We start from the raw sequence: 27,902 nt of genomic DNA on the forward strand, positions 1-27,902 counted from the left end.
TGTCTGGTCCCTGGCCAGCATTCCACAGAAGTGGCAGCTTTTAATTAAGGCACGTGGTTTGGGACTGGATCAGTCTGGTGCCTTCGAGAGAAACCTGTGGTGTTCTGTGTGTGCCAGAATGTACAATGTTTGTGCTAAAGGAATATCTGACAACTCGCTAACTGCCAGTGACAAACCAGCAATTAAGGAAGTGGTAAACCAAGCAGACCTCAACTCTACCTCCCCGCCAAGTCCACCAGGACAAAGGCACTTTCCCAGGGGACACAGGTACAGCTCATGATTCTTCAGTTCATTAAGCCCTATGTTTGTTTGTTTCTGCAACGTGGTCGTTGCGTATCTACATGGCAGTAGTTCCCAGACTTCAATGTCATGAGAACAGCCCAGGACGCCTGTTACCTGTGTAGATTCCCAGGTTCTGCGACCTGGAGGTTTGAACTGGGTATGCTCTGGGAGTGAGAACGGGGAGCCAGCATCCGCAGGGGAGCCTGAGGCAGAGGCTGACAGATTCTGCTGTCAGGCTAGTCCTTCTTCACACGCTCTTCACAGCCAAGGAGGCAGCAGTTTTACCTGTTCAAGATGCTCACTCTACTCACTGAGTCAGCAAACTTCTATGAGGCAGCCACCCAAGTCAGAGGCTGTGCTGTCATAATTTAACATTTATTTTGTGACTATCTGGTTAATGATTATCTCCTCCACTAGACTATAACCTTCATGAGGGTCAGGACTTTGCCAGTCTTGCTCAGTGCTGTATCCCTAGGGCTTAAAGCAGAGTAGACAGTCAATGACTATTTATTAAATGAATAAATTGAGTGAAAGAGTATTAAAAAATAGGCAAAGACAAATGAAACCCAGTCCTTGTCCTCAATATGCTTACAAGCTGGGTAGCTGGGCAAGTAGACTCATCAGTACAATAAAGACTTCCTGTGTTTTGCCAGATGTGGCCCAGGCATGAGGCCACCACCTCCCCAGCAAGGCTGAACCCAGACTGGACCAGGCAGGAAGACGACAAGACTGGATCTTCAGGACTGGAGGGCTGACCAGAACTGGGCTAGAAGAGGGCAAGTCAGATGGGAAGAGGCAGGGAAAAAGATAAGTGGCGATTTGTCACCAGACAGATAGGCTACAAAGATGATAATGATAACACATGAGCTACCAACCACTGAGTACCTGCAATGGGCCAGCATCCTATTCCATACTTCACACTGCATTTACTTTATCCCACTTCATTCCTACAGTAATTTATGAGATATCAATTATCAGTTCTGTCTTACAAATGGAGAAACTGGGGCTCAGAGAAGTTATGTCCTGTGACTGTAAGAGCAGGGCTGAGGTTTAAACCCAGGCAGTGTGAACCCATGGCCCATGTTGTGTCACACTCTGAGCAGACAGAATAATTATCCCTGCAATAAGACAGGGATGAAGAATCAGAGGCAGTGGGTACAGAGACAGCTGAAAGTCTTTCCATAGAGGGGCTTATGGCCACCACCCTCTTTAAACAGAAGCATGCAGAGGTTGTTCTCAACATTACATCCCAACGTGTTCCATCTTTATCCTAAAATGTCCTCTAAGAAATCTAATCACTAAGATCTGGTCAACCTAAGTGTCTCTCACATTATCTCCTTAATGCCTTAATTCCACAGACAATGCCTTAGTTCCAGGCTCAACTGCCTTGTCTACACAATGTCAGGAACATCCTAACTGGTCTTTCCTCCTAATCTGCTCTCCAGCCAAGAGGAATCTTGGAAACACAATCTGGGCGTAACCTTCCTGTTTGAAACCTTCGAAGCAGTGGTTGGCAAGCATGACTGCTCATTAGAATCACCTGGGAAGCTTTTAAAACATAGCAGTGCCTGGGCTTCACCCCAGAGATTCTGATTTAATTGACCCAGAGTAGGGCCCAGATATGAGTATTTTTAAAAAGCTTCCCAGGTGCTTTTAATATGGAGCCAATCTTGAGCACTACTAGAGTTGAATGGATGAGACATCCACTCCTGAGCTAGGCAAACTAAGCTCAGACTCAAGTCTCCTCTCCCACCATTCCTTCCTGCCCCATATTTAATATTCCAGCCATCCTGAACTGCTGGTGATTCCCCAAGATCACTTGCTAATTTAGGCTGCCACTCTGTAACACATGGTATGGTCTTTGTAAAGAACATGTCCTACCTCACCTTCTGGGAAACTCCTAGTGTTCCTTATTACTTGGCCCCAAGGCTGCCGCCTCCATGAAGTCTTCATGTGACCAGGCACAATTGGTGACTCCTACCTCTGGGCTGCCATAGCACTGCACCTACCTCTGTATTAATATGTCTCTATTGTTCTGAAACTATTTGTACAAACGACTCTCCCCCTACAAAAAGCAATAGGTATAGTGATGCTTCAGATACCTCTTGTGGCCACTTCACATGTCCTTGACCAACCTTCTTACTCCAGCTCCACCTGTACCTTCTCATCTCTCTATTTCTTCTCAGGGTCTTCTCTCCTACCACCTAGTAGGTCACCTGTGGTACCCACATAGCCCTTCTGACACATGTGCAAAACTGGAAGTGCCCAGGAGTTAACAACCTCTGGGACGACCCTTGACCAACAGGGGATGAGAACCAGGAGATAAATCCCTAGGGTAGATCATTCTGAAGTGCTTTCTCCACGGCTCTTCAGAGGGTCCTAGTGGGATCAAGCCAGTGACATTGCTATAAAGGTACACTTCAGATGCCAAAGACCTTGCTCCGTTTTTCCAGGCAAACACAATAACACAGAATTACGGCAGTCTTGAAGACAAACATCATGAATGACGGAAGGTCATCCACGACCACGGGTATTCACCGAGAACACAGAGCCTAAGTCTGTCGTGGATTTTGCCTCCTAGGCAGTCTCCCTCTCCAGTGATGCAATAATGAAGATATAAGAAGGTCAAATCAAGAAGGCAATCATGTACTTTTGGAGCTGGTAAACAAATAGCAAAACCAAGATGTCATGAGCCTTCAGTTGTGAGTGAAGTTTTGCCAGGAGAGCCAATATCACTCAATATTAAAAAGCAAGAGACCATTGACAATGAGACAGTATCAGCCTTCTGTGCTGACAAAGGGACTGCTGTGCACAGCCCCACTGGGTTGAATCTGCGTGGCAAACGGGTGCCAATGTAATATCCAGGCCTCTGCTATATAGCAAATAGCTTGGGTGGTTGGCAATAGTTTCAGAGGCCTGGCATATGCATCCATTTTTCCAGGCTCACAGTTTGGTATCTTCAAATGCAAAAAAATATATACTTCTGTATATGTATTCCAGGGCCTCTGTAGTCAAGTTAACTTCTGCCCACGTGTACGTATGCCTTCATTAGCATATTGGTCTCTTGGCCCTTGAAGATTTATTTATTATAATTCAAATGAAAGTTTAACATTGGTGTATTTGCAATACAAATTTAAACTTACCATATGTTTCTACATTAATGGATTAAATAAAATGATGACCATATTACAAGGTATTAGTGAGCTATCCATGTCTCTGAAATTCTACTTTGATGAATTTGAAAGGAAGCAGAACTAAATCACAGCAGAGTTAATGACCCTAATTATTTTTAATGATACTAACTATCTCTTCAAATGTGGAAATTTCACAAGAAGTCTGTTCATCCATGAATTCATTTCAAATTACTATATTTGATACATGTATGTGTTCTCTGGGGTCTTTTTTAAGTTGATTTTAAAATTGATTTATTTAATATTTTGGAGATGAGGAACAAGTCTTCTCCACAATCTTTGTCTCCCAAAGTGCTTTATACAGAGCTGTCTAATAAATTTTATAACTTTGGTGATAGTGATAATAATAGAGTAAGGGGACTTCCCTTGTGGCACAGTCGTTAAGAATCCGCCTGCCAACACAAGGGACGTGGGTTTGAGCCCTGATCCTGGATGATCCCACATTCTGTGGAGCAACTAAGCCCGTGTGCCACAACTACTGAGCCTGTACTCTAAAACCCGCGTGCCACAACTACTGAGCCTGACTGCCACAACTACTGAAGCCCACGTGCCTAGAGCCCATGCTCCACAACAAGAGAAGCCACCACTATGAGAAGCCCGCGCACCACAACTAAGAGTAGCCCCCGCTCACCACAACTACAGAAAGCCTGCGTGCAGCAATGAAGACCCAACACAGCCAAAAAATAAATAAATAAAATAATAATGGAGTAAAAAGAACAAAGAATGCAGTGTTCAATAAACAAAGAGTTCACTGTTTCCACAATGAAACAGTGAGTAAGAAGCAGAGATAGCACTAGATCGTAGAATACCAGCACAGTATATCACAGATCTGGATGTGGTGAATAAAAACATTTGTCTCTATTAGAATATTGATTTAATCAATTTGCTGAACAATCAAAGACAATCATCTTCCCACCACTAATTGATTCAAGGCGTTCTTTCCTTCAGAATGAGCATCCGCTGCCATTTTACTTGCCCAGTTCCATGGAGACTGACTTGCTCCTGGGCTTCCAGAACCGCAACTTCTACTGTATGCTCTGACTTACCATAACCTCACTTTCCCTCCGCCCCACCCAGGGCCCCTCAAACACATGTGCGTGCACACACACACACACACACACACACACACACACACACACTCAGGGGTTTGAGTTACCTTAACATTTTCTGGCAGTGGTTTGTTCTGGGTCAGCCCCAGAGCGAGCAGTGCTACCACAGCGATGACACAGGAGAAGCCAAGGATGCCCAGTATGTTTTTAGAGCAAAATATCTTCACTTCAGACTCTAAAAACAAAAAAAGAATAGAAAATATCAACAAGAAATCAATAGACATTGATTTTCTTCCCCTTTCTATATGGCCTTGTGCTGGCTTTCTGGAGACAGCAAAGATAGATAAAAGCTGATCTTTATCCATGAGGCACTTGCAAAGTAATTGGGAAATAATACAAGAACAAAAGGATTTGTCTGTACTGTGACGAAGGCCAAAACTGAGTTAGTGGCTATGGTAAGGAGAATGGGCAGAATTACATCGGTGATCAGCTTGTTTAATAGGTCATGTAGGTTCAAGTAACAAAGAAAGCAAGGATAGCCCTCCTCATTTCTAAAATCTACCGGAAAATGAGCATGATATTAAAAAGTATTCAGAGTGTATCATCGAACATCATAGTCCCTCTACTTCATGACATTTCCTGGCTTGACACATTCCTTCACTTCAACCACACTTATATGTTAAGTAATTGGTAACAGCGTAGGGGCTGTGGAGTCTTGAACATTTCATCATTCACATTATCTTGTCTATCCTGTTCATACTCTTACCATCATGGGACATAAAAAGTTCCAGAAGGAGAATTCTATAAAAGGCAAATTTACTTTAATCAGGATAAATAGAGCCTACAGCAGAGGTAAACAGGAAATGGAATGGTTATACCATTCCCTCCATTATCATCCTTCCTCTCTCAGCTTCCCAAGCTATCCCCAAGCCTTTTTCTTAGGCTTTGGGGAAGAAAGACAGGATCAAGTAATAAAAAAGCATGTGGAAATGAGATGGGTTCTCCAAAATAGTTTTCACTTCTCTAAGGACAGGGGAAGGGATTAAAGCAACTGAAAGAGGAACCTGCGTCCCCTCCTCCTCTTTCCCTCTTTCTCAGCAGCTGTGGCTGCACCAACACAGGAGCTCCCCTTCGAGCTTGTGAGCACAGGTTGGACTTAATCCAAAGGACTGGAACTGCCTGGGTCTCCAGTCTGCATCCATCTCTAGAATCTTGGACCAGTTTGTACCCATCAGACCGAACAGTACAAAACTTAGGAGAAAAAGTTTTATCAACACCATTATCTATTGCTTCCAAACAAGGGAATCATAAATGAAATATACAGCACTTCCCCCCTTCTCGCTTCCCCAAAGAACCTCAGTTTTGTTCAGATGCCTGCCACTCCCCCAAGCAGCCCATACACCTCCTAGAAAGGGGCTGACTGTTCTGCATAATCCCTCTCCAGTGACTGGTTCAACAGTGGACATATACTCTCAAAATGGCCTGTGAGACCCTGGAGGAAGTCTGCTGGGGCAAGCCTAGGAAAAGAAAGGAAGCATTCTCTCTTCTTCCTCAGACACTGTCCAGCCAAGGATGGCTGAGCAGAGAGATGGAAAGAACTTGATTTCTTAAAGCATTTTGAGCTGCTAAAACAGCTAACCCTGATCTGATCCTCCCATGAGACTTACGCTTTGATCCAATTAGAGTCATGATTTAAAGACCTTGAAGCCAAAACATCCTGGTGTGGCAGAAACGTCCTTTTTGCTGCCAGGGCTCTGGAATTTGGAAAAGAGCCCCCTAAGTACTGCCTACCTACCTGAGTACTACCTACCTCACTTCTCAAAGTCGTGATATTGACAAACACAGCTTACAACAAGCACGTTTTAGACGAAACATTACATATCTAATACCCGAGGGTTGCACACTGCAGCAATGTTTCTACTATAATAGAACTTTGAATGCTTTCCTCCTTCAAACTGTCCAAAAGGTCTACCTAGTCGTTTCCGTAAATACAACAATTTTGATTATATCATTTTCCTTCCATTCATTCAGGCACTAATCTTAGTAGCCAATGAAAATGACCAACAAGGTCCCTGATCTTTGGAGTTCACATCTAGTTGGGGAGATAGATGAACCAGAAAAGAAGTATGCAAATAAGTGACTTCAGGTCATGAAAAGTGTTGAGGAGAAATTAAAACCAAGGAATGTTACAGAGTGACTTGCAGCAGAGTTGGGGTGGGGAGATCAGACTGAGGGTCAGGAAAGGCTCTCTGAGAAGGTGACGTTTGAGCTTAGACCTGGATGATGAGAAAACAACAGCTATGAGAAGGAGAAAGAACATTCCAGGAAGAGGAAGTATCAACTGCAAAAGCCCTGAGGTGGGAAATAGATTGATATGACTCTAGTTGTTTCTTCCTTTTCTTAATGAGAATATTTACTAACTCATTATTATCACTGAACAGTTGAAAGTGTACTTTTCCAGGGAACCCACCTATACTGTTGGTGGGAATGTAAGTTGGTGCAGCCACTATGGAAAACAGTAAGGAGGTTCTTCAGAAAACTAAAAATAGAGTTGCCATATGATCCAGCCATCCCACTGCTGGCATATAACCGGACAAAACTATAATTCAAAAAGATACATGCAATCAAGACAGTATGGTGCTGGCACAGAAACAGAAATATAGATCAATGGAACAGGATAGAAAGCCCAGAGGTAAACCCACACACATATGGTCACCTTATCTTTGACAAAGGAGGCGAGAATATACAATGGAGAAAAGACAGCCTCTTCAATAAGTGGTGCTGGGAAAACTGGACAGCTACATGTAAAAGAATGGAATTAGAACACTCCCTAACACCATACACAAAAATAAACTCAAGATGGATTAAAGACCTAAATGTAAGGCCAGACACTATCAAACCCTTAGAGGAAAACATAGGCAGAAAACTCTATGACATAAATCACAGCAAGATCCTTTTTGACCCACCTCTTAGAGTAATGGAAATAAAAACAAAAACAAACAAATGGGACCTAATGAAACTTAAAAGCTTTTACACAGCAAAGGAAACCATAAACAAGATGGTAAGACAACCCTCAGAATGGGAGAAAATATTTGCAAAGGAAGCAATTGACAAAGGATTAATCTCCAAAATATACAAGCAGCTCATGCAGCTCAATATCAAAAAAACAAACAACCCAATCCAAAAATGGGCAGAAGACCTAAATAGACATTTCTCCAAAGAAGATACACAAACTGCCAACAAACACATGAAAAGATGCTCAGCATCACTAATCATTAGAGAAATGCAGATCAAAACTACAATGAGGTATCACCTCACACCGGCCAGAATGGGCGTCATCAAAAAATCTAGAAACAATAAGTGCTGGAGAGGGTGTGGAGAAAAGGGAACCCTCCTGCACTGTTGATTGGAATGTAAATTGATACAGCCACTATGGAGAACAGTATGGAGATTCCTTAAAAAACTAAAAATAGAACTACCATATGACCCAGCAATCCCACTACTGGGAATATACCCTGAGAAAACCATAATTCAAAGAGATACATGTACCACAATGTTCACTGCAGCACTATTTACAATAGCCAGGACATGGAAACAACCAAAATGTCTATCGACAGATGAATGGATAAAGAAGATGTGGCACATATATACAATGGAATACTTCTCAGCCATAAAAAGGAAAGAAATTGAGTTACGTGTAGTGAGGTAGATGGACTTAGAGTCTGTCATACAGAGTGAAGTAAGTCAGAAAGAGAAAATAAATACTGTATGCTAACTCATATAGATGGAATCTAGAAAAATGGTACTGATGAACCTGGGCAGGAATAAAGATGCAGATGTTGAGAACAGACTTGAGGACACAGCGGGGGAAGAGGAGGCTGGGATGTAGTGAGAGAGTAGCATTGACATATATACACTACCAAGTGTAAAACAGATAGCTAGTGGGAAGCTGGTGCATAGCACAGGGAGATCAGCTCGATGCTTTGCGACGACCTAGAGGGGTGGGATAGGGAGGGTGAAAGGGAGGCTCAAGAGGGAGGGGATATGGGGATATATGTATGCATAAAGCTGATTCACTTTGTTGTACAGCAGAAACTAACACAACACTGTAAAGCAATTATACTCCAATAAAGATTAAAAAAAAAAGACCTATGCACCCCTATGTTCATAGCAGCACTACTCATAATAGTCAAAACATGGAAGCAACCTAAATGTCCATCAACAGATGAACGGATAAAGAAGATGTGGTGTATATATACAATGGAATACTACCCAGCCATAAAAAAGAACAAAATAATGCCATTTGCAGCAACATGGATACACAGCTAGAGATTATCATACTAAGTGAAGTAAGTCAGAAAGAGAAAGACAGATACCATATGATATCACTTATATGTGGAATCTAAAATACGGCACAAATGAACTTATCTACAAAACAGAAACAGACTCACAGACATAGAGAACAAACTTGTGGTTGCCAAGGGGGAGGGGGGGAGGTAGCGGGATTGACTGGGAGTTTGGGGTTAGTAGATGCAAACTATTACGTTTCGAATGGATAAACAACAAGGTCCTACTGTATAGCACAGGGATCTATATCCAATCTCCTTAGATAAACCATATTGGAAAAGAATGTAAAAAAAAGAATGCGTATATGTGTGTATAACTGAGTCACTGTGCTATACAGCAGAAATTAGCACAACACTGTAAATCAACTGTACTTCAGTAAAAAAATAGAGAATAAAAATAAGGAAGTATACTTTTCCACATTTGCCCAGTTTTTGCAATGATATCCATATTATTAGAATATATTCAAGGCTTTCATCATATTTGTCTTATTAAAGATATGATAAGAAAAAGAACTTAGATCAGAGAGGAAGTTTAGGAATTTTTCATACACAATTTTCAAAAGCTGTATTATCAAAAAAATAATGGCTAAGTTTGTTTTTCATGTGACCGACTAGATTACCCAGAGAGGAATAATTAAAATACTGTGTTTTCTATGAACCATGGCAGGTAATTTTCAAAAGTCCTTATCACATGGAGGAAGCCAGACTCTTCTTAGGAAGCGGTAGCAGACACGGGGGTCTAGGTGGACATATCTAGGATGTATTCATAAAAGGGAACCACTTCAGTAACTGCCCTCTCTTCCCAGGCCCCAGAGCTCTTTCAGATGCCATGACTGCTACAGTCAAGTTCTGTTACAGAAAATTCACAATAACTGTATTTCCCCCTGAAAAGCTATTCATTTCCCTTGTGGATAACAGAAACGTGACTTATGTCATAAAATGTGAAACAGTATTTCAAAAAACAATTTCAGGGAACATTTTTACCAAAAATATCTATCAACAGCAAAGTGTTGTATTTGTTTTCCTTTGAATTGTCTCACTATCCTGGAGAATTCAAGACTGCCACTTCCCTCCCATTCTCCTCCTTTCATATGACAAATGAGAAAGCTTTTCTGTTTGAGGTGAGAGCCAGGTAGAAATGTCAGCGCTTCACTTGACAGAGACAAAAGTGAAGGAAATTCAAGCTCTGAGAAAACACAGACTGATTTCAAGCCAATTAGCTATTTCAGAGGCAAAAAAAAAAAAAAAAGCTGATTCTTTTTCATTCTTACAGAAACAGCCATCATGACATCCACAGTTGGCATCCTATTAATGATTAAAATTATGTAATCTGTCCTTAGTCAAAATTCTGCTATACAGAGAAATCCCAGCACCTCCACTTCATGGTACCAAACATTATCCTAAAATTTTACTCCATTGATAAAAGGATTTGGGGTGTTGACAGATGTGGTGGGTTTTTGGCAAAAACAACAAAAGTTTTGCTCTGCGGATTCAGTGAGACTCACTAGATTCAAATCACTTCCAACTTCTGATGGGTCACATCCGGACCAAGCTTGGCTTGTCACATAGAGAACAAAGCAGCCAATACAGACAAGCACTGGAGAGTAAACATCAGTGCAGTGCTGTGGTCCTTCCTGTGTTTACACAGCCTAGTGATGGAAGAATCACTGAAGCTCAGGGGACTGGTCCTAATCTGGCTTTGCCATTTCCCCAACTCCTAGAGTCTCTGCCCCCTTTCTGCGATCTTCCTTCCTCTCCATCACGGAGGAGTTCTTGGTGACACGCACTTAGACTGTTCTCCCACTCAAGGGCTTTAAGATCCTTTCCCAGGTGCTTCATTCCAGGGCCCTTAGACCTAACCTCTTCTATGGTGATATCCACCCCCCTGTTCCAGTCACCCCCACCTCTTCTACAATAGCCCTTTCTGGTATCTCCCTAATTCCCTTTCCTATCAGAATCCATCCTTCATGTGCCTGCAGAATTCCTCCATAATTGACATTCCCAGGGTTCTCCCTAATTAAGAATTTAATGTAGCTTCCTTCTGCTTGCCAGATGAAAGCCTCACTGGTCTACTTGGACCCCTCAGCCCTTCAGAAATTTAAGCCCTTCCCATCTCACCATTCCAATAAGCAGATGTGTGTGCCCGAGATCATAATGCCTGACATTATGACCACTAGACTGTAAGATCCTTAAGTGAAGGGACTTTTTTTTCTGGCTCATTCATTGCTATATCCCTAGTTGAATGAATAAATGAATTTTGGATTCTGACATTTGTCAACATGAGATTTCCTTCAGTTGGAATTCTATTCCCCTCTTTCTCCACCAAATCTTTTTCCTTGTCACCTTCAAAATCAAGCTCCCCTCCGTCTGCTTCAAAGCTCAGTTGTTCCAGTAGTCCTTTCTTCATGTGCTACCTCTGGATAGTTAATGGATTGGCCTATTTCGGTTTGGGAGTTCTATAGTTGTTGTTTCATTCATTGTTCAATTAGTCAACAATTATTTATTGAATGCATTATACTATTCACAGACCTGCCCTGGGCTCTGAGCTACAGCAGTGAACAAATCAAATAAGCATCCCCATCCTCATGGTGATCAGATGTTAGTCTGAAAGAAAAGATAATAAGCAAGATAAGTAAAATTTATAGTATGTTACATAATTATAAGTGCTAAGGAGAGAGAAAAAGCAGGTGAAGAGGCAGGATAGGGTAATTAGGAAAGACCTGAGATGGTGATATTAAAAGTGATAGGAATAAAGAGAAAGCAAGCATACCACTTGGGCAATAGAATTTAAGGTAACTGGAACTGCATGTGCAAAGGACCTGGGGTGGAACAGTGCCTGGCCATAAGGCCAGTGTGGCTGGATGAGTGATGAAAGGGAAAATAGTAAGAGATGGTCAGGGGTGGGGTCACTGGGTGCCTTGCTTGTGGGGCCTTGCAGGTTCTGGTGAGGGCTTTGTCTTACTCTAAGTGATCTGACTTACTTCTAATCATTTGTATAATTTACACTCAGCACCATAGGGGTAAACAAGGAACCACCAGGAATCTTTGAAGTACCTGGATAGGAAGGGTGTGGTCTTTTAGGCGGCGCACCGCTGTCTCTTGTGATGAGGTGCTGAGGCACCCCCGTGAAGTCAGGTCATAGGACAACCACACAGTCAAGTGTGGACAGAGCGTGGTTCTGCTTGTGCCAAGACCAGAGCTGAGAAGACGCATCCAGGAGGAGCAAGTACCATATCATGATAGGTCTTCTCTATACCTTCTGGGCTTCTTGGTGACCCAGGACTGGTGAATCTTTGCTGAGAGAGCACAATTATGAGGGGTCGCCAAGCCAACAGTCACCAGGATCCATCAGTAGAAAGCCAAACTCCACAGACTTCTGAAGGGTGGCTCAAGCTAGAGCAGAGTCCAAACAACCTCGCCTTTGCTCAGTCTCTCTAAGCCTCCAATTCCTTGCATGCAAAATGGGAGTCACAATAGTACGGAATTCATAGGGTTGCTAGGTAAGAGTCAGTGAGCAAACAATTTAAATAACAACCTACAAAAGAGCCCTCGATGCATTCCAGATTCTGCTCTCAGCACTTTAAACACAGCAACTAATTTAACCTTCACAACACTCCTGTGAGGTAGTACTATTATCATCATCTGTATCAGTCTCCTAGGGCTGCCACAACAAATTACCACAAACATGGTGACTTAAAACAATAGAATTTTACTCTCTCACAATTCCGGAGGCCAGAAGTCCAGAATCAAGGTGTTAACAGGGCCAAAGACTCTGGAGAGATTCCTTTCTTGCCTTCTCCAGCTTCTGGTAGCTCCCGGCATTCCTTGGTTTATGGCTGCATCACTCCAATATCTGCCTCTGTCTGCACATAGCCTTTTTCCCTGTCTCTGTGTGTATCAGATTTCCCTCTCCTTTCTCTTAGGAGGACACCAGTCATTAGATTTAGGGTCCATCCTAAAGCCAGAATGATCTCAAGATCCTTAATTACATCTGCAAAGACTTTACTTCCAAATAAGGTCACAAATTACAGGTACTATTATTATCCTCATTATTGTCACTTTACAGGTGAGGAAACTGAGTCAGAGAGAGGTTAAGAAGATTGCCCAAACTTACACTGATGTAAATGTTGGGACCAGGAGTTAAAGTCAGGCATTCTGGATCCAGAGGCCAGGCTTTTAGCCACCACCCTACCCTACACCACATGACTGAGGCTTAGTACGGTGCCTGTTGTGTGGCACTAGCGCTGTACGTAGAAGCCAACCTCATTATCCAGAAGCGAAAAGTGACTGACTTTGAGGATTTGGCTGAAGGGGCTGTCTGGACTGTTGTCACTGATGACACCAGACAATGTTATATTTTTAAAATATGAAGTCTTAGAGAACGGACTGGAGGGCACAGTGGGGGAAGGGGAAGCTGGGACGAAGTGAGAGAGTAGCACTGACATATACACACTACCAAATGTAAAATAGCTAGTAGGAACCTGCTGCATAGCACAGGGAGATCAGCTCGATGCTTTGTGACCACCTAGGGGTGGGATAGAGAGGATGGAAGGGAGGCTCAAGAGGGAGAGGATATGGGGACATATGTATACATATAACTGATTCACTTTGTTGTACAGCAGAAACTAACACAATATTGTAAAGCATTTATACTCTAATAAAGATGTGAAAAAATAAAATAAAATATGAAGTCTCTCAGTCCCTGATGGTCAGAAGCTAGCAGCTAAGAGGCAGAGGCTGGGATTACAGTTCCTAGGGAGGTTAAGGGACTTGCTCAAAGTCACACAGCTTGCAATTGGCAGAGCAGTGACTGGATCCAAGTCTCTCAACTCCACTCCACTGCCTTAAGCACTGCCCTGCATTAGAGATGCATAGAAATTACTCAGCTTCATTCCTTCTCAGGTGACACAATGCAAAAGAACTCACCCAAAGTTCTGTTCAAATAGAAAGATCTTACATTTCACACCCCCCCCATATTCTCCCAATTAATAAATCCAGAGTCAAGTTTGAGGATAAAGCAGTTTAATTTGGTGGGGTTTTTTTCCTGCCTGCTTTTAGGTCGAGGAAGTCAGTACAATGTCAATAAATAGACAAATGCTAAAAATGTACTTCAAGGCCTCAATGATGACCAGTTGGTTAAAGGGTGAAAAGTAAAGGAGAGGGAGGGAAAACAAGATAGACACAGGCTTGGGAGAAGGAGCCAGAGAATAAGAAGGGAAGGGATAGGCGGGGGTGGGAATAGAAAGAGAGGTAGAGAGTCAGGTTATTGAGTAAATACCCATGGTCCTGTTCCACTGAACTCCTGAACCCAAGACTTCAGAGAAAGTTACTTGCTTTTACTTAATGATCTTTTGTTTCTGCTCTTTGAGATGTTAATTAGCTGGTTAGTCTCCGTTCACAGCTCTTTAGTTAGAAAAGGAGTGCATTTATCCTAACAAAGTAGACTGGCTGATCCTGAGTGGGCGCCTCAGAGGTTCAGCTTTGGGTGGGAAGAGCCCATTTAGTGACCCGGGTCAGTGGAACCGGGGTGGGAGTGCACAAGCTCTTCCTGCAAATCAGACTCTGCCAACTCCACACTCTCCATCCCACCATTCCTTTTGCTGTGGGCTGTGCTCTTCTCAGATTAGCAGCAAGTAACTAACTGACTTGGCACTGATGTGCCTGACTCTAAAAACGTTAATGACTGCAAAAATCAAATGCCAACAGAGGATCTGGGTGTGGGAAATAAGGAAGCAAAGGAATCCCCTTCCCTCTCTCTCCTTCTCCTTACTTCCTCCCACCATTCCGTCTACCTCCTCACCCACACCCCTTCTGGCCTTTCCTGAATTCTTTTACCCACAGACTGAATGGAGCACAATAGGTCTTTGCGGACATCGTCGAATCCCATACTCAAGCATAGGGTTGGCAAGAAGAGGGTTGTTTCTGGCAGAGTGATATCATTGAGACTGCAGACAGGAATTCCGTGTCTCAGCCAACCAGTGTTAACAATCTTGTGTATTGATGGTCTCTGCAATAAACACATTGCTCCCGCTAAACAAATCATCTTCCACATCTGAAATTGAAGAATTGTGCCCTGGGGATTCTACCTTTTCTCAAAGCAGCTGCGTTTGTCAACAAGCCTTGGGTATGTGTTGCTGGTGAGAAAGACTGAGACAATGTGTGCTGGCCAAATATCACTAGTGTGGGGGTCAGAGTGGGGATGGGGTGAACTGATTCACCCACGTTTCCCAGCCTTACAGCCCCCTGTCTTCTACATCTCACATTTGTAAGTTACCTTATTTCTACCTCCTCAGTTTTGTACCTATGAGGTACAAAAGTCAGAAGCAACATAAAAATATTTCTGCAGCACAATATGCCATAAGCAAAGTAAAAAATAACAAACTGAGGAAAATGTTTGCAACGACTATTAAATAGTTGGTTTCCTTAATATACAGTCATTAAAAATCATTAATAAAATGATCAACCCATCTAGTAGAAAAATGGGCAAAGAACATAAATAGGCAATTTAAAGAAAAAGAAATATTTTCAACATATTAGAAGTATTCTAATTACCCTAACTTAAAGAAATGTAGTCAATGAAAATTGAGATACCTTTTATTACTTAGAATAGCAAAGTTTTTTTAAAGTTTGATAATATATAATATTATTACATACTCATTAGAATGGCCAAAAAACCTGACAATACCAAATGTTGGCAAGGATGCAGAGCTACTGGAACTCTCATACACTGCTGCTGGGGATGCAAAATGGCTCAGCCACTTTGGAAAGAGTTTGGTAGTTTCTTATGAAATTAAACATATACTTACCATATGACCAGGCAATCCTACTCTTAGGTATTTACCCAAAAAGAGTGAAGACATGTCTACACAAAAACCTGTACCTAAATATTTCTAACAGCTTTATTCATCACCAAAAACTCAAAACAACCCAAGTGCGCATCAACTAGTGAAATGTACTCAAATTGTGATACAATGGAATTCTATTCAGCAACAAAAGGGGCATAAACTACTCATCAATGCAACAACATGGATGAATCTCAAAAGCATTATGCTAAGTGAAAGAAGCCAGACTCAAAAGACTATGTGTGATTTCATTTATATGATATTCCGAAAAAGGCAAAACTAAGGACAGGAATCAGATCAATACGCAGTTTCAGGAACTGAGGATTGACTACAAAGGTCCACAAGGGAACTTTCTGAGATGATGGAAACATTCTATATCTTGATTGTGGTGGTAGTTACAAGACTACATATATCTGTTAAAATTCACAGAACTGTACACCTAAAAAGGGTGAATTTTATTGAAAATTTGATAAAGAAATATATATCAACAAAAATATGGGGAAACAGGTACTTCTTGCATGTTGATGGGAGTAAAAATCCACACAGCCTCTTTGGTGGGGGGCAATTTTGCAATATCTATCAAAGAGCAAAGCATATATATCCTTTGACCCAAGAATTCTACTTCTAGGAATTTAACCTGCTGGTAATACTTATCAATGTATGAAAAGATGCATGTATAGAAATGTTCAATGCAGCATTATTTGTAATTGCAATAATAAAAGTTACTAAAGGTCCATTAATTGAGATCTGAATATATAAATTCTAGTACAGTTATGCATAATACTATTCAGGCATGGAAAAGATTAAGATCTATGAAGGTTGATGCAAATAGTCTTCAAAACATTTTATATTGTGAAAAGCAAGATGTGGAACAATGTGAACAGTATGTTCCCACTGGGTAAAGGCATAGACATTTCTGAAAATTTATAGATTCACTAGGAAGACTCACAGGACTCAGCATATAGTCATAACTCATGACTAAGATTTATTACAGTCAAAGAATATGAAGAAAAATCAACAAAGAGAAAAGAAGTATCAGACAAAGTCTAGGGGAAACCAGGTGCAAGCTTCCAAGGGTCTTCTCCCAGTGGAGACCACAGGACACATTTAATTCCCCAGCAATGAGTTGTGATAACACATGTGAAATGTTATCTATCAGAGAAGCTCACCAGAGCACAGGGCCTTCACTGGGGGCCAGTCACACAGGCACCTACCATCCAGCATACATCAAGATTCCAGACTCCAGATGGAAAGCAGATGCCCAACACAAACCTCACTACCTGCACAAACAGTCCAGGCACAGCAAGCCATTTCCTTAATTCTCAAAATGGTGAGAACCCTCCTCAAATCCAAGCTCCCAGACACGAGCCAAAGGCCAACCCTGTAGGCAGGTCCCCCCAAGGATAGAGTCCCAGGCCTGCATGTTAATGCCCTTTTGCATTGAGCAATTCATAAAATATTTTACCATGTGACCTTCCTTACTCCTTCCCTTCTTCTTTCCCCTCCCTTTTTCTCCTCCTTCTTCTCCCCTTCCCTCTCTTCCTTCCTTCCTTAATTCTCTGAGCAATTAAAAATTCTTAATAGAAATTCCTGAAAACCCAAAGGCTCTGAGTTGAAGAGAAAGAATCTACAGAGGGTTTCCAGTTTGGATTAAAGTGACAAAGATGCTAGGAACCTGGAAGGTGGGCATAGGGTAAATGGGAAGAGATACGTTGGTGATTTGATGTCAACTTTGCTGATCCTCTGCCCACTCTACCACTGTGCCAGCTACTCACCAACTTAATTAGTCCAAGCATCCGTCTCTGGGTCCCCACTCATTCAGTCTTCCCAGATCAATGTCATCTCTTTTGTATTCTTTAGAGCAAAATCGTCAGGTCTCATTTGGCCAGGCTTTGGGTGGATTAAAAGCTTTATTCTAAGGGAAATTTGGCACCTCTGCTGTCACGTATCAATACAAGAGGGAACAGCTCTCTGAATAAGATATGATCAAGTTTCTAAATGTCCATGGTAACTCTGTCACAGATCACCTGGTATCTAAGCAGCTCTCTTCAACGATCAACACAGAGTATCTGCACTTTAGATGCTTATGTGAGAACGCAATCTTAAATTGATTAGTATCTGGTTCCTGTCAAGGATGTGACAGATACAACTGATATTTGGGAGGGGCAATCTGAGAGTACCCTAGATTTTTTAAAGCCTATTTTCTGTACTCATTTAGTGAGGTGGAAAGCAGGAGGGGTTAAAGAAAGGTTCCTGGACCTTGGAGAAAGTGTCTTCCTTAAAGAAAAACTAATAAGATCAACCCATAACAGATGGGGGCAGCTCCTACCAAAATCGCCCACACTTTAAAAAAAAAGTATTTTCAATCTTGTGACTTGAGTATTTCCTCGAATCCAGAACGCAACTAAGAAATTGATGTCCTACTCAATTCTGTATACTGAATGAAGAAAGATGTGTGAATATGGAGAGGCAAGGTCATCTGCATGGAGTGAAAAGGCAGCTAAAAGAACTGGTCAATGCAGTGCGCCTCTAGCACAGCCTTGGGGGAGAAGGTGCCTTGGCTCATGGTCACTTCCCAGAAAGTTCTTTCTCCATAGTGATGTAGGATGACTCCGCAAAGTTAATCAAACTAACCCCCTACTATGATTTCATGTTCAAGTTATCTTGCCATGATTTTTCTACAAGGTGAAAAGTGAGCTAATCATTGTTAAACAATAGGGGGTATTATGCCACATATAGATACCTCATATGCATGTTTGGTTTCATGGGATTCTCATTTTCTTTATTCCACAAAGTGAAATAGATTGTCTCTCCCTGTGAGACGCAGGCTGCCTGTAGAATACTGATGCAATGCGGAGACCGCAGGAGCCACATGTACAGCACAGTCTATGCACTTCTTGCTCACACCCAGGCGGGCTGCTTTCTTATTTGCTCAGACTCACAGAGGTAGGAGGGGTTCAGCCAGACAAGGAAGCACACTTTAGGGGGTCAAAACAGACAAGAGGGATCCCATATACTTTCCCTTCTTTGGAATTATAATAATGTTCTGAGTGGAGGGGAAAGTGTCTCCACCTCAGCAAAAGCTCAGGACACCACACAAGGATACCGTACAAGGAACCATACTTTATGGTCCTTGGAAATGGTGGCTAAAATAGTTGAAATTCCTTATAAAAATTCGTACACACCCAAAGACTCTGGGGAATGCAAGAGTTGAAGAGGAAAATTTTACTCCACCTTCCAGGAAAGTCTTTGTTGCCTAGAACTGACCTCTGAGAATGCTGCATTGGTAGACCGTCTTCAGGGACGGGATAGCTAAATCAGATAACAAAGACGCTCCTGGGCCCACCACCACCAAGGCTCTTAGGACAGGGTGGAGAAAGGCCACTCCCCCTTTTCTCAGAGCTTTATACAGCGCAGGGACGTTCATTCCATTTCTCTTGCCTTCGGCTCTCTGCCTCCAGCCTCCCAGTGAGCTGATACAGGCCGCACCAGTTCTTAAGATTTGACTTCCTCTGACTTGTTCTGTTTTCCTCCTTGCACTCTGTGCATTCCTAAATTCCACCTTCCCACAACCCACTCACTCCTTGATCCACCACACCTGGCTTCTGTCCCACCATTCTACTAATGCCACTCACACAAATATCCGATGGATGCTTTTCCATTTCCTATAGAATGTGACACTGTTTACTACATAAACTCTCTTTTCTTGGCTCCCATGACACCAGACTCTTCTAATAGTCCTCTTACTTCTCTGACCCTTACTTTGCTGGCACCTTTTTCTCACCATACCCTTTAAATAGGGATGTTCCACAGTGTTCCATCTTGGAAACTTGGCTCATGTCGCTTCATACACATACGACCAACTGAATGGTGATGGCTCCCTAAACTTTATTGGGATGACCCCCTGATCTGTATCTCCAGTACAGGACTTTATCTGGAGCTCCAAATCTATAGTTCTAGTCACCTACTGAACATACCTGCTTTGATGTTCTACAGCCAAAATCACCATGTCTAAAACTAAACTTTCTTTCCCACTCCAATTGTTCTGTATAATCTGCTCAGTGAAGGTTAGCACCATGCCCCCAGTCTCCCCAGACTCTCCCTTCTCCCTCCAAGCAAACTCCCTCCGAGGTTTTACTGATTCTACCCACTAAATATCTCCCAAATCTTTTCATTTATCTATTTCTTGCCTGGACTTCTACAGTAGCTTCTGTAGAGGCCTCCCCACATCTAGGCTCTGTCCCTTCTAATCTGTCCTCTACTTTGAAGCTGCCATGATCATCCTAAAAATGCAAACCTGATTATATGACCCCACCAGTGTGAACTTCTTCAATGATTCCCATGTGTCTCAAAATAAAAGTTACACTCTTTAACCACAATTTTAAGGCCAAGCCCCCACACAATTCAGGTGTAGTTCAAGGTGTTAGTCTCTAAATTGGCCCTTCTTTTTCATATCTTCATGTCTTGTACAATGTTCCTGCTTTTCTCTTCTGCCTGAAGCTCTCTTCTTTATCTTTTTGTACCTTATGAAGAAACTGAAGCTGAGGATAATCAGTTTATGTGTCACCACTTCCAGAAAGTCTTCCTGAAAGCCTCTTGCCCCTCCTCTAATGATGGATTTAATACCCTCCTTTGCATCTGTCTCATAGCTTCCCTCCCACAATGCTATAATGGCCTTTAACCTGTGTCAGTCTCCTCTATGAGACTGAGCACCTTGAGAACACAGTATACCTTTTTAGATCTCCAGAAACCAGCAAAGGGTCTGGTCTGTGTCAGTATTCCATATGTCAGTTGAATAAATGAATGGATAAGATTGATTTGAATTTTTAGTACACAGTGTTTTCCCTCAAGAAAAGGGGAGATTTATTTGATTATTCCAAACGTGTTTTAACTTCTCAACTCTATGGTTCTGACTATTTTTAGTGAGCTGCCAGGCAACTCGACTTCAGTTTGCATGTATTGTAGGAAGCAAGAGGACAGATGTTTAGGCAGTAAATCCCAAATCTGGATCCCAGAACTTAGTCATAACCTCCATGGAATACTTTCTCGCTGAATTACCAAGAATAATAGACTCAGATGATAAGTGTATAATAGAAGGAACTGGACATTTAGCTGGTCCTTTCTAAGCAAGCATGGTTAACTACATTGTCTCTGACAGTGAGTCATTCTAAGAGAAGCAGTATGATTAGGTAATAATGCATCTATTTCCTTGTTTTTGATTCTTATAACTATCCCGTAGGATGGACACTCACCCCTGCCTCTTAACTAGCTGTGTGACCTGAGAAAGTTACTTAGCCTTTCTAAATTTCATTTTCTAGACTGAAATTTTAAAAACATCCATCACTTAATTTGGGGAGCTGATATGAAGATGCAGTGAGCTCTGTACGAAAAGAATAGAGTGATCCCAACCAGCCCCATGGCCTCCGTTAGTACTGTCCATATGTGGGAAATACACTAACTTATATTTAGCCCAGACATATGTATTCCTGACCTTTCAGCTGCCTCCTTGACCTTTCACCTTGGATAACTCACAGGCACCTCAAACCTTTTCTGCCCAAACAGAATTCATGCTTTCCCCTTCTCCCCAAACCTGTTCCTCCCCCAGCTCTCCATAGTTCAATGCCCATAGCTCAGTGAGCATATCTACTACTCATCCAGTTGTGACCCAAGAACAATGGCATCGTCCTCCATTCCTTCCTCACCCTTGTCCTTCACATCCAAGGAGCCCACTCATTCAGCAAATGTTACTGAGAGCTTGTGTCAAGTCCTGGGATTCTACCTCCCAAAGATTCTGATGCCCACGCCCCCCACTCCATCACCCTGCCACCTTCTTAGTCCAGCCACCACCACCTCCCACAGCAGGCTCCTAACTGGTCTCCCTGCATCTACTCTTGCCTCTCGACAACTTGTTTGCCACACTGCAGCCGCAGTGACCTTTTCAAAGTCTCCATATGATCACATCACCCACTAGTTACTTAAAACCCTTCATAGCTTCCCATTACTTTAGAATAAAGACCACAATCCTTCATGTAACCCACAGGTCCTACTTGTCCTGCCCCTTCTTGGGTTTCCAGCCTCCCTTATCACTACCCTTCCCTCACTCTTTGCCTGTGGGAGTCCCATCCCAGACTAATTAAATCGGAATCACTGAGGTGAAGCCTGGGCATTGTTATTTTTTAATGGCTTCCTGGTGCAACTACTATGTAGCCAAGGTTGAGAAACACTGCTTTGGAGGTCAAGGACCAGGTCTGCTTATCCACAACTTTATCCCTAGTGCCAAGCACACAGCAGTGTCTGCACACAATAGGCATTCAATATATGGTAACTGTAGTCATGGTTATTATTGCTGTTGCTGTTATGGTCAATATGGTTATGATTAAGATCATAACTTTTTCACACTTCTGGCATCTGTGATTCTTTACCACAAAACTCCAATTATGTAGCAGCCAAATCATGTTTTTAAAATTCAGCAAGTTTCTATTTTCCTGTCAACATAGAGCTTATTAAGGACTGACCAGACCTACTAGACAAAATATTTTCACAAGCTACGTCTCCAAGGTGAAACAAAATACAGCATATTAAAAGAAAACCTCAATTCATATCTTATTCCTTTCTATGTAGGTATGTATTAGTAACTACAGTCATTTGAATAGGAACTTTCTAGTTTTGTAACGACAAGTGTATTGGCCACTACCTTGTCATTCTGATTCCACTTGGTTTTGCTCTTCTCCATTAGTAGTTTTTCTCTCCTGCCACAGGACCTATTTTACTAAGCAAATGTCAAGCGCACTCCCCACCCTGGCTCAGTGGTTACAGGCGAAGTTTCTTCAGCTTGCAGTTTTCCTGTTCAGGCCTGTGTCAGAGGGCAGGCTCTGTACAACTTTTAGAGAACCTTCTAAAGACATAGTTTCTATAGTCCTATAGTCCAGTTCTCAACCATAAACCTGCTCAGAATCACCAGGAAAGTTTATTAAAACAAAAACTGCTGGACCCCATCCTCAGAGTTTCTGATTCAGTATGTCTGGGGTGAGGCCAGAGAATGTGCACTTCTAACAAGTTTCTAGGTAATGCTGCGGATGCTGGTCCAGGGACCACACTTTGAAAACCACTGCTACCTCCCATTTAATGGCTGATATTTTAAAAAATAGAGAAGTTGTGAGAGCTTTTAGGGGTACAGTGGGTGAAGACTGTATCTAATTTATTCTTTATATTTAAGGCACAACCATGGGACTTTTTCCCACGATTTCAGAGGGGTTTTCTCTGCGCTATTTTTGTAAACAACTCAACACATCCCACCCATACGTCTCTTTTTATAAGAGACTGTGAAGGTATGGGGGGCAGCACACCTCCAATCTCTTCCCAACAGGCAATTCCCTCAGCTACTTCCAGGCTCCTTTTTTTTTTTTTTTTTTGTGGTACGCAGGCCTCTCACTGTTGTGGCCTCTCCCTTTGCGGAGCACAGGCTCCAGACACGCAGACTCAGCGGCCATGGCTCACGGGCCCAGCCGCTCCGCGGCATGTGGGATCTTCCCAGACCGGGGCACGAACCCGTGTCCCCTGCATCGGCAGGAGGACTCTCAACCACTGCGCCACCAGGGAAGCCCCAGGCTCCTTTTTAAAGGCAGCTCTGGTTCACCATCCCTGAAGCCAGCCAGCTTTCTAAAGCTGACTTCCGGATTGTTTAATACAGTGGTGGAGGGGGGTTGAAATAGCAGCAAGGGAATTCCTAAGCAGCTCCTCAAAGAAGCAAGCTTCAAAATCACTCTACGAGGTTTCATCAGAGGTTGGCGGGGAGAGGTGGAGTAAGGGATTCCAAGGTATACCAAAGAAAGCTACTGAGCCCGACGCCAGCACCCTGGCAAGATGGTAGGCAAGCAAGCAAGCAAGACACTGTCACTGGAAAAAACAGCTAGAGTGCACGTGAATTTTAGCCTTAGCAACTGCTAAGCATATCATGAAAGACTTTGTTATACATCTTTCTCATACTGAAGTACTTACCAGTAAAATTACATAATATGTGGGATTTGCTGTAAAAAAATTCCAATACCAACAACAAAAAGGCTTGGTGGAAGGGAGAGTAACAGAGGAAACAAAAATCTCAGAACATGTATTGATAAATGCTGAAGATGGGTAATGGGTATGTAGAGGTTTATTATACTATATACTACTCTCTCTCTTTTTTTTTTTTCTGGGTACAGTGTACTTTATTGATGGTACATGCTCTCTTTGTTTTTGTCTGAAATTTTCTATAACCAAAAAATTTTGTGAACCTCTTGCTGAAATAAAGTACACTATTTCTATATATTTGAGAGACCACCAAAATTTATTAACTCTAACAACTTCCTGCACGTCTTCCCCATAATTACCCCATATCAAATTGGGGTAATTTGATATAACTTGACTTAGTAAAACTATGTCAGTTTCAAGTGATTGGGGACTTTTTTTGTCCTAGGTGTTAATAAATCTTTCATGTTTATTTTAAGGATTTGCCAAGAATCAACCTCATGTGGAGTTTCCAGAATCCATCCTCTCCCATATTTTATGATTTAGATTACTAACTCTGAGAATTTAAAGAACATTATCTCTGTAATGTTCTTTAAACTTATTTAGAGAAGTCAGGGGCTCTCGTAATAACTTCCCATCTGTTTCAATGACTTCTTAATGATACATGTTTTAGTTTGAATTGATTGAACTGAATTTTTCTAGATTGAAGCAAAATGGAAGTTCAGAGGTTCCAATTCCTTTGTAAAATCCATTATCATTGTGCATCTCCCTTCCTGTTCATGTTCTTGCACTGAACCGTAACCAAAATAACATTTTTTTGTTATCTTTAGCATTTTTTCCTGCATGCCTCATCTCCAAGTGATACTTAGCCCAAGTGACACTGCTTTTAAAAGAATTCTCCTAGCTTCTAAACATTTTCTCACTTACCATTTTTTCTCTATTGTACAAATACCTGGGGAAATTTTTTTTATCTTATAAAAGTTATGGTCATCATAGAAATTTTTAGAAAATAGAGAAATATATAATATAAAAGAAAAAACTCCCCCATAATTTCTGAGCTCCTTATCAAACTCCCTCTGGTCAAATGAGTGTTTTAAATGCCTTTCACTTTTCTTATCCATTAAGATTACTTGTGATTACATGAGCATATGTCTCATTTAGTTGGTTATTTCATTTTTAGACTCTTAACCTTTTTGAGCCATATTCTTTAGCAAATCTGGCCATGATATCTCACCTATCATCTTTCTGATTTTTTTAAAAAAATCTGCCTTCTTAAAAATTGAAGCCATGTGCCTGATTGCCTTATGTTTCTCTTCTTCAGGATTATCAATGCCTAAATGAACTAGTCACTTCTCCTACATTCCTAACCATATCTTTCTTTTGTATCAGAATTAAATCAAGGAAGAAGGGCACTAATATCTTCCTCTAACTTGCAAGAAAAATCAAGAATTTTTCACTCTTTGTATTTTTTGGAAAATTATATTTCCAATAAATGTCTACATAAAGTTATAGTGCTTCAGAATTTCATACAGGGTTGTGGTGGGGGATAGTGGAGGACAGGGTTGCCAACATCTATTGTGACCTTCTTCAGGCCAGGCACTATAGTAGGCACTTCACATAACTTTTTTTCACTTAATAATCTTAAAGGTCCTGAATGTTAAGTACTGTTTTAGCCCCTGTTTTACAGATAAGAAAAATGCAAATGAGATAGGTTAAGCAACTTCTCCAAGACAATGCGGTAGAATATCTTTGAAATACTGTACTAATAATTTGCATATCCAGTGTACCAAGTCCTCCCTTAGCTGAAATATTCCACTGATGGTCTATTTTGCTCCTGTCCTTGCTTTGTAATTTGTAAGAAAAACACTTCATCCAAAGCCTCCACTTGACTGGGGTGGCTTATCTTATTCTCATACAACAATGTCCTTTTCACTCTCCTTTGTATTCTCACCCAAAGCCCTTCGTGGAGCTACCAATCTCATGCTTCTTTGTATTTTGATATAGACAAACATTATCTTTAACATTCGCTCCCCATCCTAAAACATCTATGTCTTTAAATAAGAAATAGACTTCGTGGCCCTTAATTAATTAGGAGGTCCATCCTTCTAAGCTCTTTGTAACATATAGAGCTTCATGTCTATGTAGAGTGGAAGCAGCATGTCTATTTCAATAGGTTACACTTTGGTTCGAAAAAGAGAAAGAAAAAAAAGAAGATGGTCAAAATCAAACTTGGAATACTAGACTGATCAAATTTTCCTAAAAGTTGTATCATGAATCATAGATTTAGTCTCCTTTGTTCTCTCTCAGCTCTTTTCCTGGAAATTAATATAGCTTATTATGCTTGACACTGGAAGATGCAAAGTCCATAGCCCAGCACATTTCTACAGTTCATTCTAACGTTGGTCGCTCACCTAAATCAAAAAACAAAAGCAAAACAAAAGCTAAAGGTTACTGGATCTGGGATCTTGAGTAAACTCACATTCTCACCCTTTGTTTTCTCAGCTGTAAAATGAGGATTAATGGTAATACCTACTTGACAAGGTTGTTAAGATGATTAAATTTAATCAAATAATGTGTAAGAAACTGCCAAATGAACTGTAAATTAAATGATTAGGATGATTAGTAAGATGATGATTATAGTCCACAACGCCATAACTTCACCTGTAATCTACATATAAAATCAAATATGCAAATATGCAATACCCGAGTAACCAGAGGCTTTTTACATCTGTAAATGGGGTTGAAAATTTTAATTTCCCAAAATTCCAAGGTTCCTCTTTTTCTTATGATAGAAAAGTCTCGGGTGGATGAAAAGATTCCTGTCACTTTAGCATTTGCTGATACTTTTCCTCCCAGGATTTGGTGCTTTTAGGAGCCAGTTTTGCTGCTGACAATGGGTATGGGGAGCCAGAATCCAGGGCTGACCCTGGCTTGGTGGGTGTCAGTCCTGAGTTGCCCTCTCCCTTGGGTAGCAACATTAGCCTCATGTTCTAGAATCAGGATTCACTTTCTCAGGCAAAGAAGCGGGATGCAGTAGGGAGGTTAGGGAACCCACACATTCTTCCTCTCCTGCTGATCCTGCCCCTTTCCCCAGGTTTGGCTTTCAGGTTCTTTTCAGGGCAATATGGAGGGCCTTGTGCTCTAAGTACCCTCTACCTTCCACTGCTTCTCACTCAACTAATTTCCAATTTGGAGGAGTTAAAGAAGAAATAGTCTGGTGACCTTAAAAGTAGAAGGGAGTTGTGTGGTCCTTTGCACCTTAGAGTGAATTGTTGAGATGGACTGTGTTCCCCCAACCTGGCTGTGGCATAGCTGAACAGAAAGAATAGGAGTTTGGAAGTAGTATAGACAGGAGAGGGGCAAACCACCCCTTGGGATGGTTTAGGAGCAAAGGGCTTTAGGCAGCTCCCAGGCACTGGGCAGCAGGGTGGGAGGACATAAGGGAACAGGAGTAGAAGAGTGGCTCAGAAATGAGGCCCTCAGTTAACACATCTATTACTTCACCAGCACCCAGTTTTGCCCAGTACCTACCCTGTCTCCTTCCCACCTCCTCAGGTGGAAAGAGCAGGACTCTAGACCAGAAAAGCTCCCGTCATCCTCATAGTCATGTTCATCATCATTTGTTATGTGCTTGCTGGGTACCAGGCACTGTGCTAAGCACTTTACATGCATTATTCACGAAATCCTCCAACACTGTAGATATCATTAGCCCACTTTGCGCTTGAGGAAACTGGGGGGCAGAGAGTCTAGTAGTGTGCTCATGGTCACACAGACACTGAGTGCAGAGCTGGAATTTGAACACAAGCCTGTCTGACTCTGGGAAGTCTATGCTCTTAATCACCAGGAGGAACTGATAATCATTTAACTCTTTTCTCTTCTATCCCTGCCGCTCCCACCTACCACCTATCCACTTCCTTCAGCCAAGTGGAGCCAGTTTACATAGCCATCCTCTGAGAAAAGTTGCAACAGATGGTTTCTGTCTCATAAGTTGCTAGGTTGGGTTTTGTGACTAACCTTCCAGTCCCGTGACCTTATGATCTTGGCCACAAAAGATTGTTCCAGCAACTGCTGCTTGAGCCAAAGTGTGGGCTGGGCTTGCATGATCTCATTTAATATTTATAACAAAGCTATGAACTAAGTACTAATATTAATCCCATTGTACCGGTGGAAAAACTGATACTCAGAGAA

At 41.8% G+C, this 27,902-nt stretch overlaps 1 protein-coding gene across 4 annotated transcripts in view; it reads right to left on the reverse strand.

The window, feature by feature from the left end:
• ENTPD1 (ectonucleoside triphosphate diphosphohydrolase 1) overlaps positions 1–27,902 on the reverse strand; it is an 88,547-nt gene that overhangs the window by 31,688 nt on the left and 28,957 nt on the right. For all 4 annotated transcript variants that reach the window (XM_060034403.1, XM_060034402.1, XM_060034405.1 and 1 more), the window contains exon 2: positions 4,630–4,757. In XM_060034403.1, coding sequence (XP_059890386.1) covers positions 4,630–4,757 — 128 coding nt within the window. The remainder of the gene's footprint in view (positions 1–4,629; positions 4,758–27,902) is intronic.

This window comes from Delphinus delphis, chromosome 16 (genome assembly GCF_949987515.2).
Source record: "Delphinus delphis chromosome 16, mDelDel1.2, whole genome shotgun sequence".
NCBI lineage: Eukaryota > Metazoa > Chordata > Mammalia > Artiodactyla > Delphinidae > Delphinus > Delphinus delphis.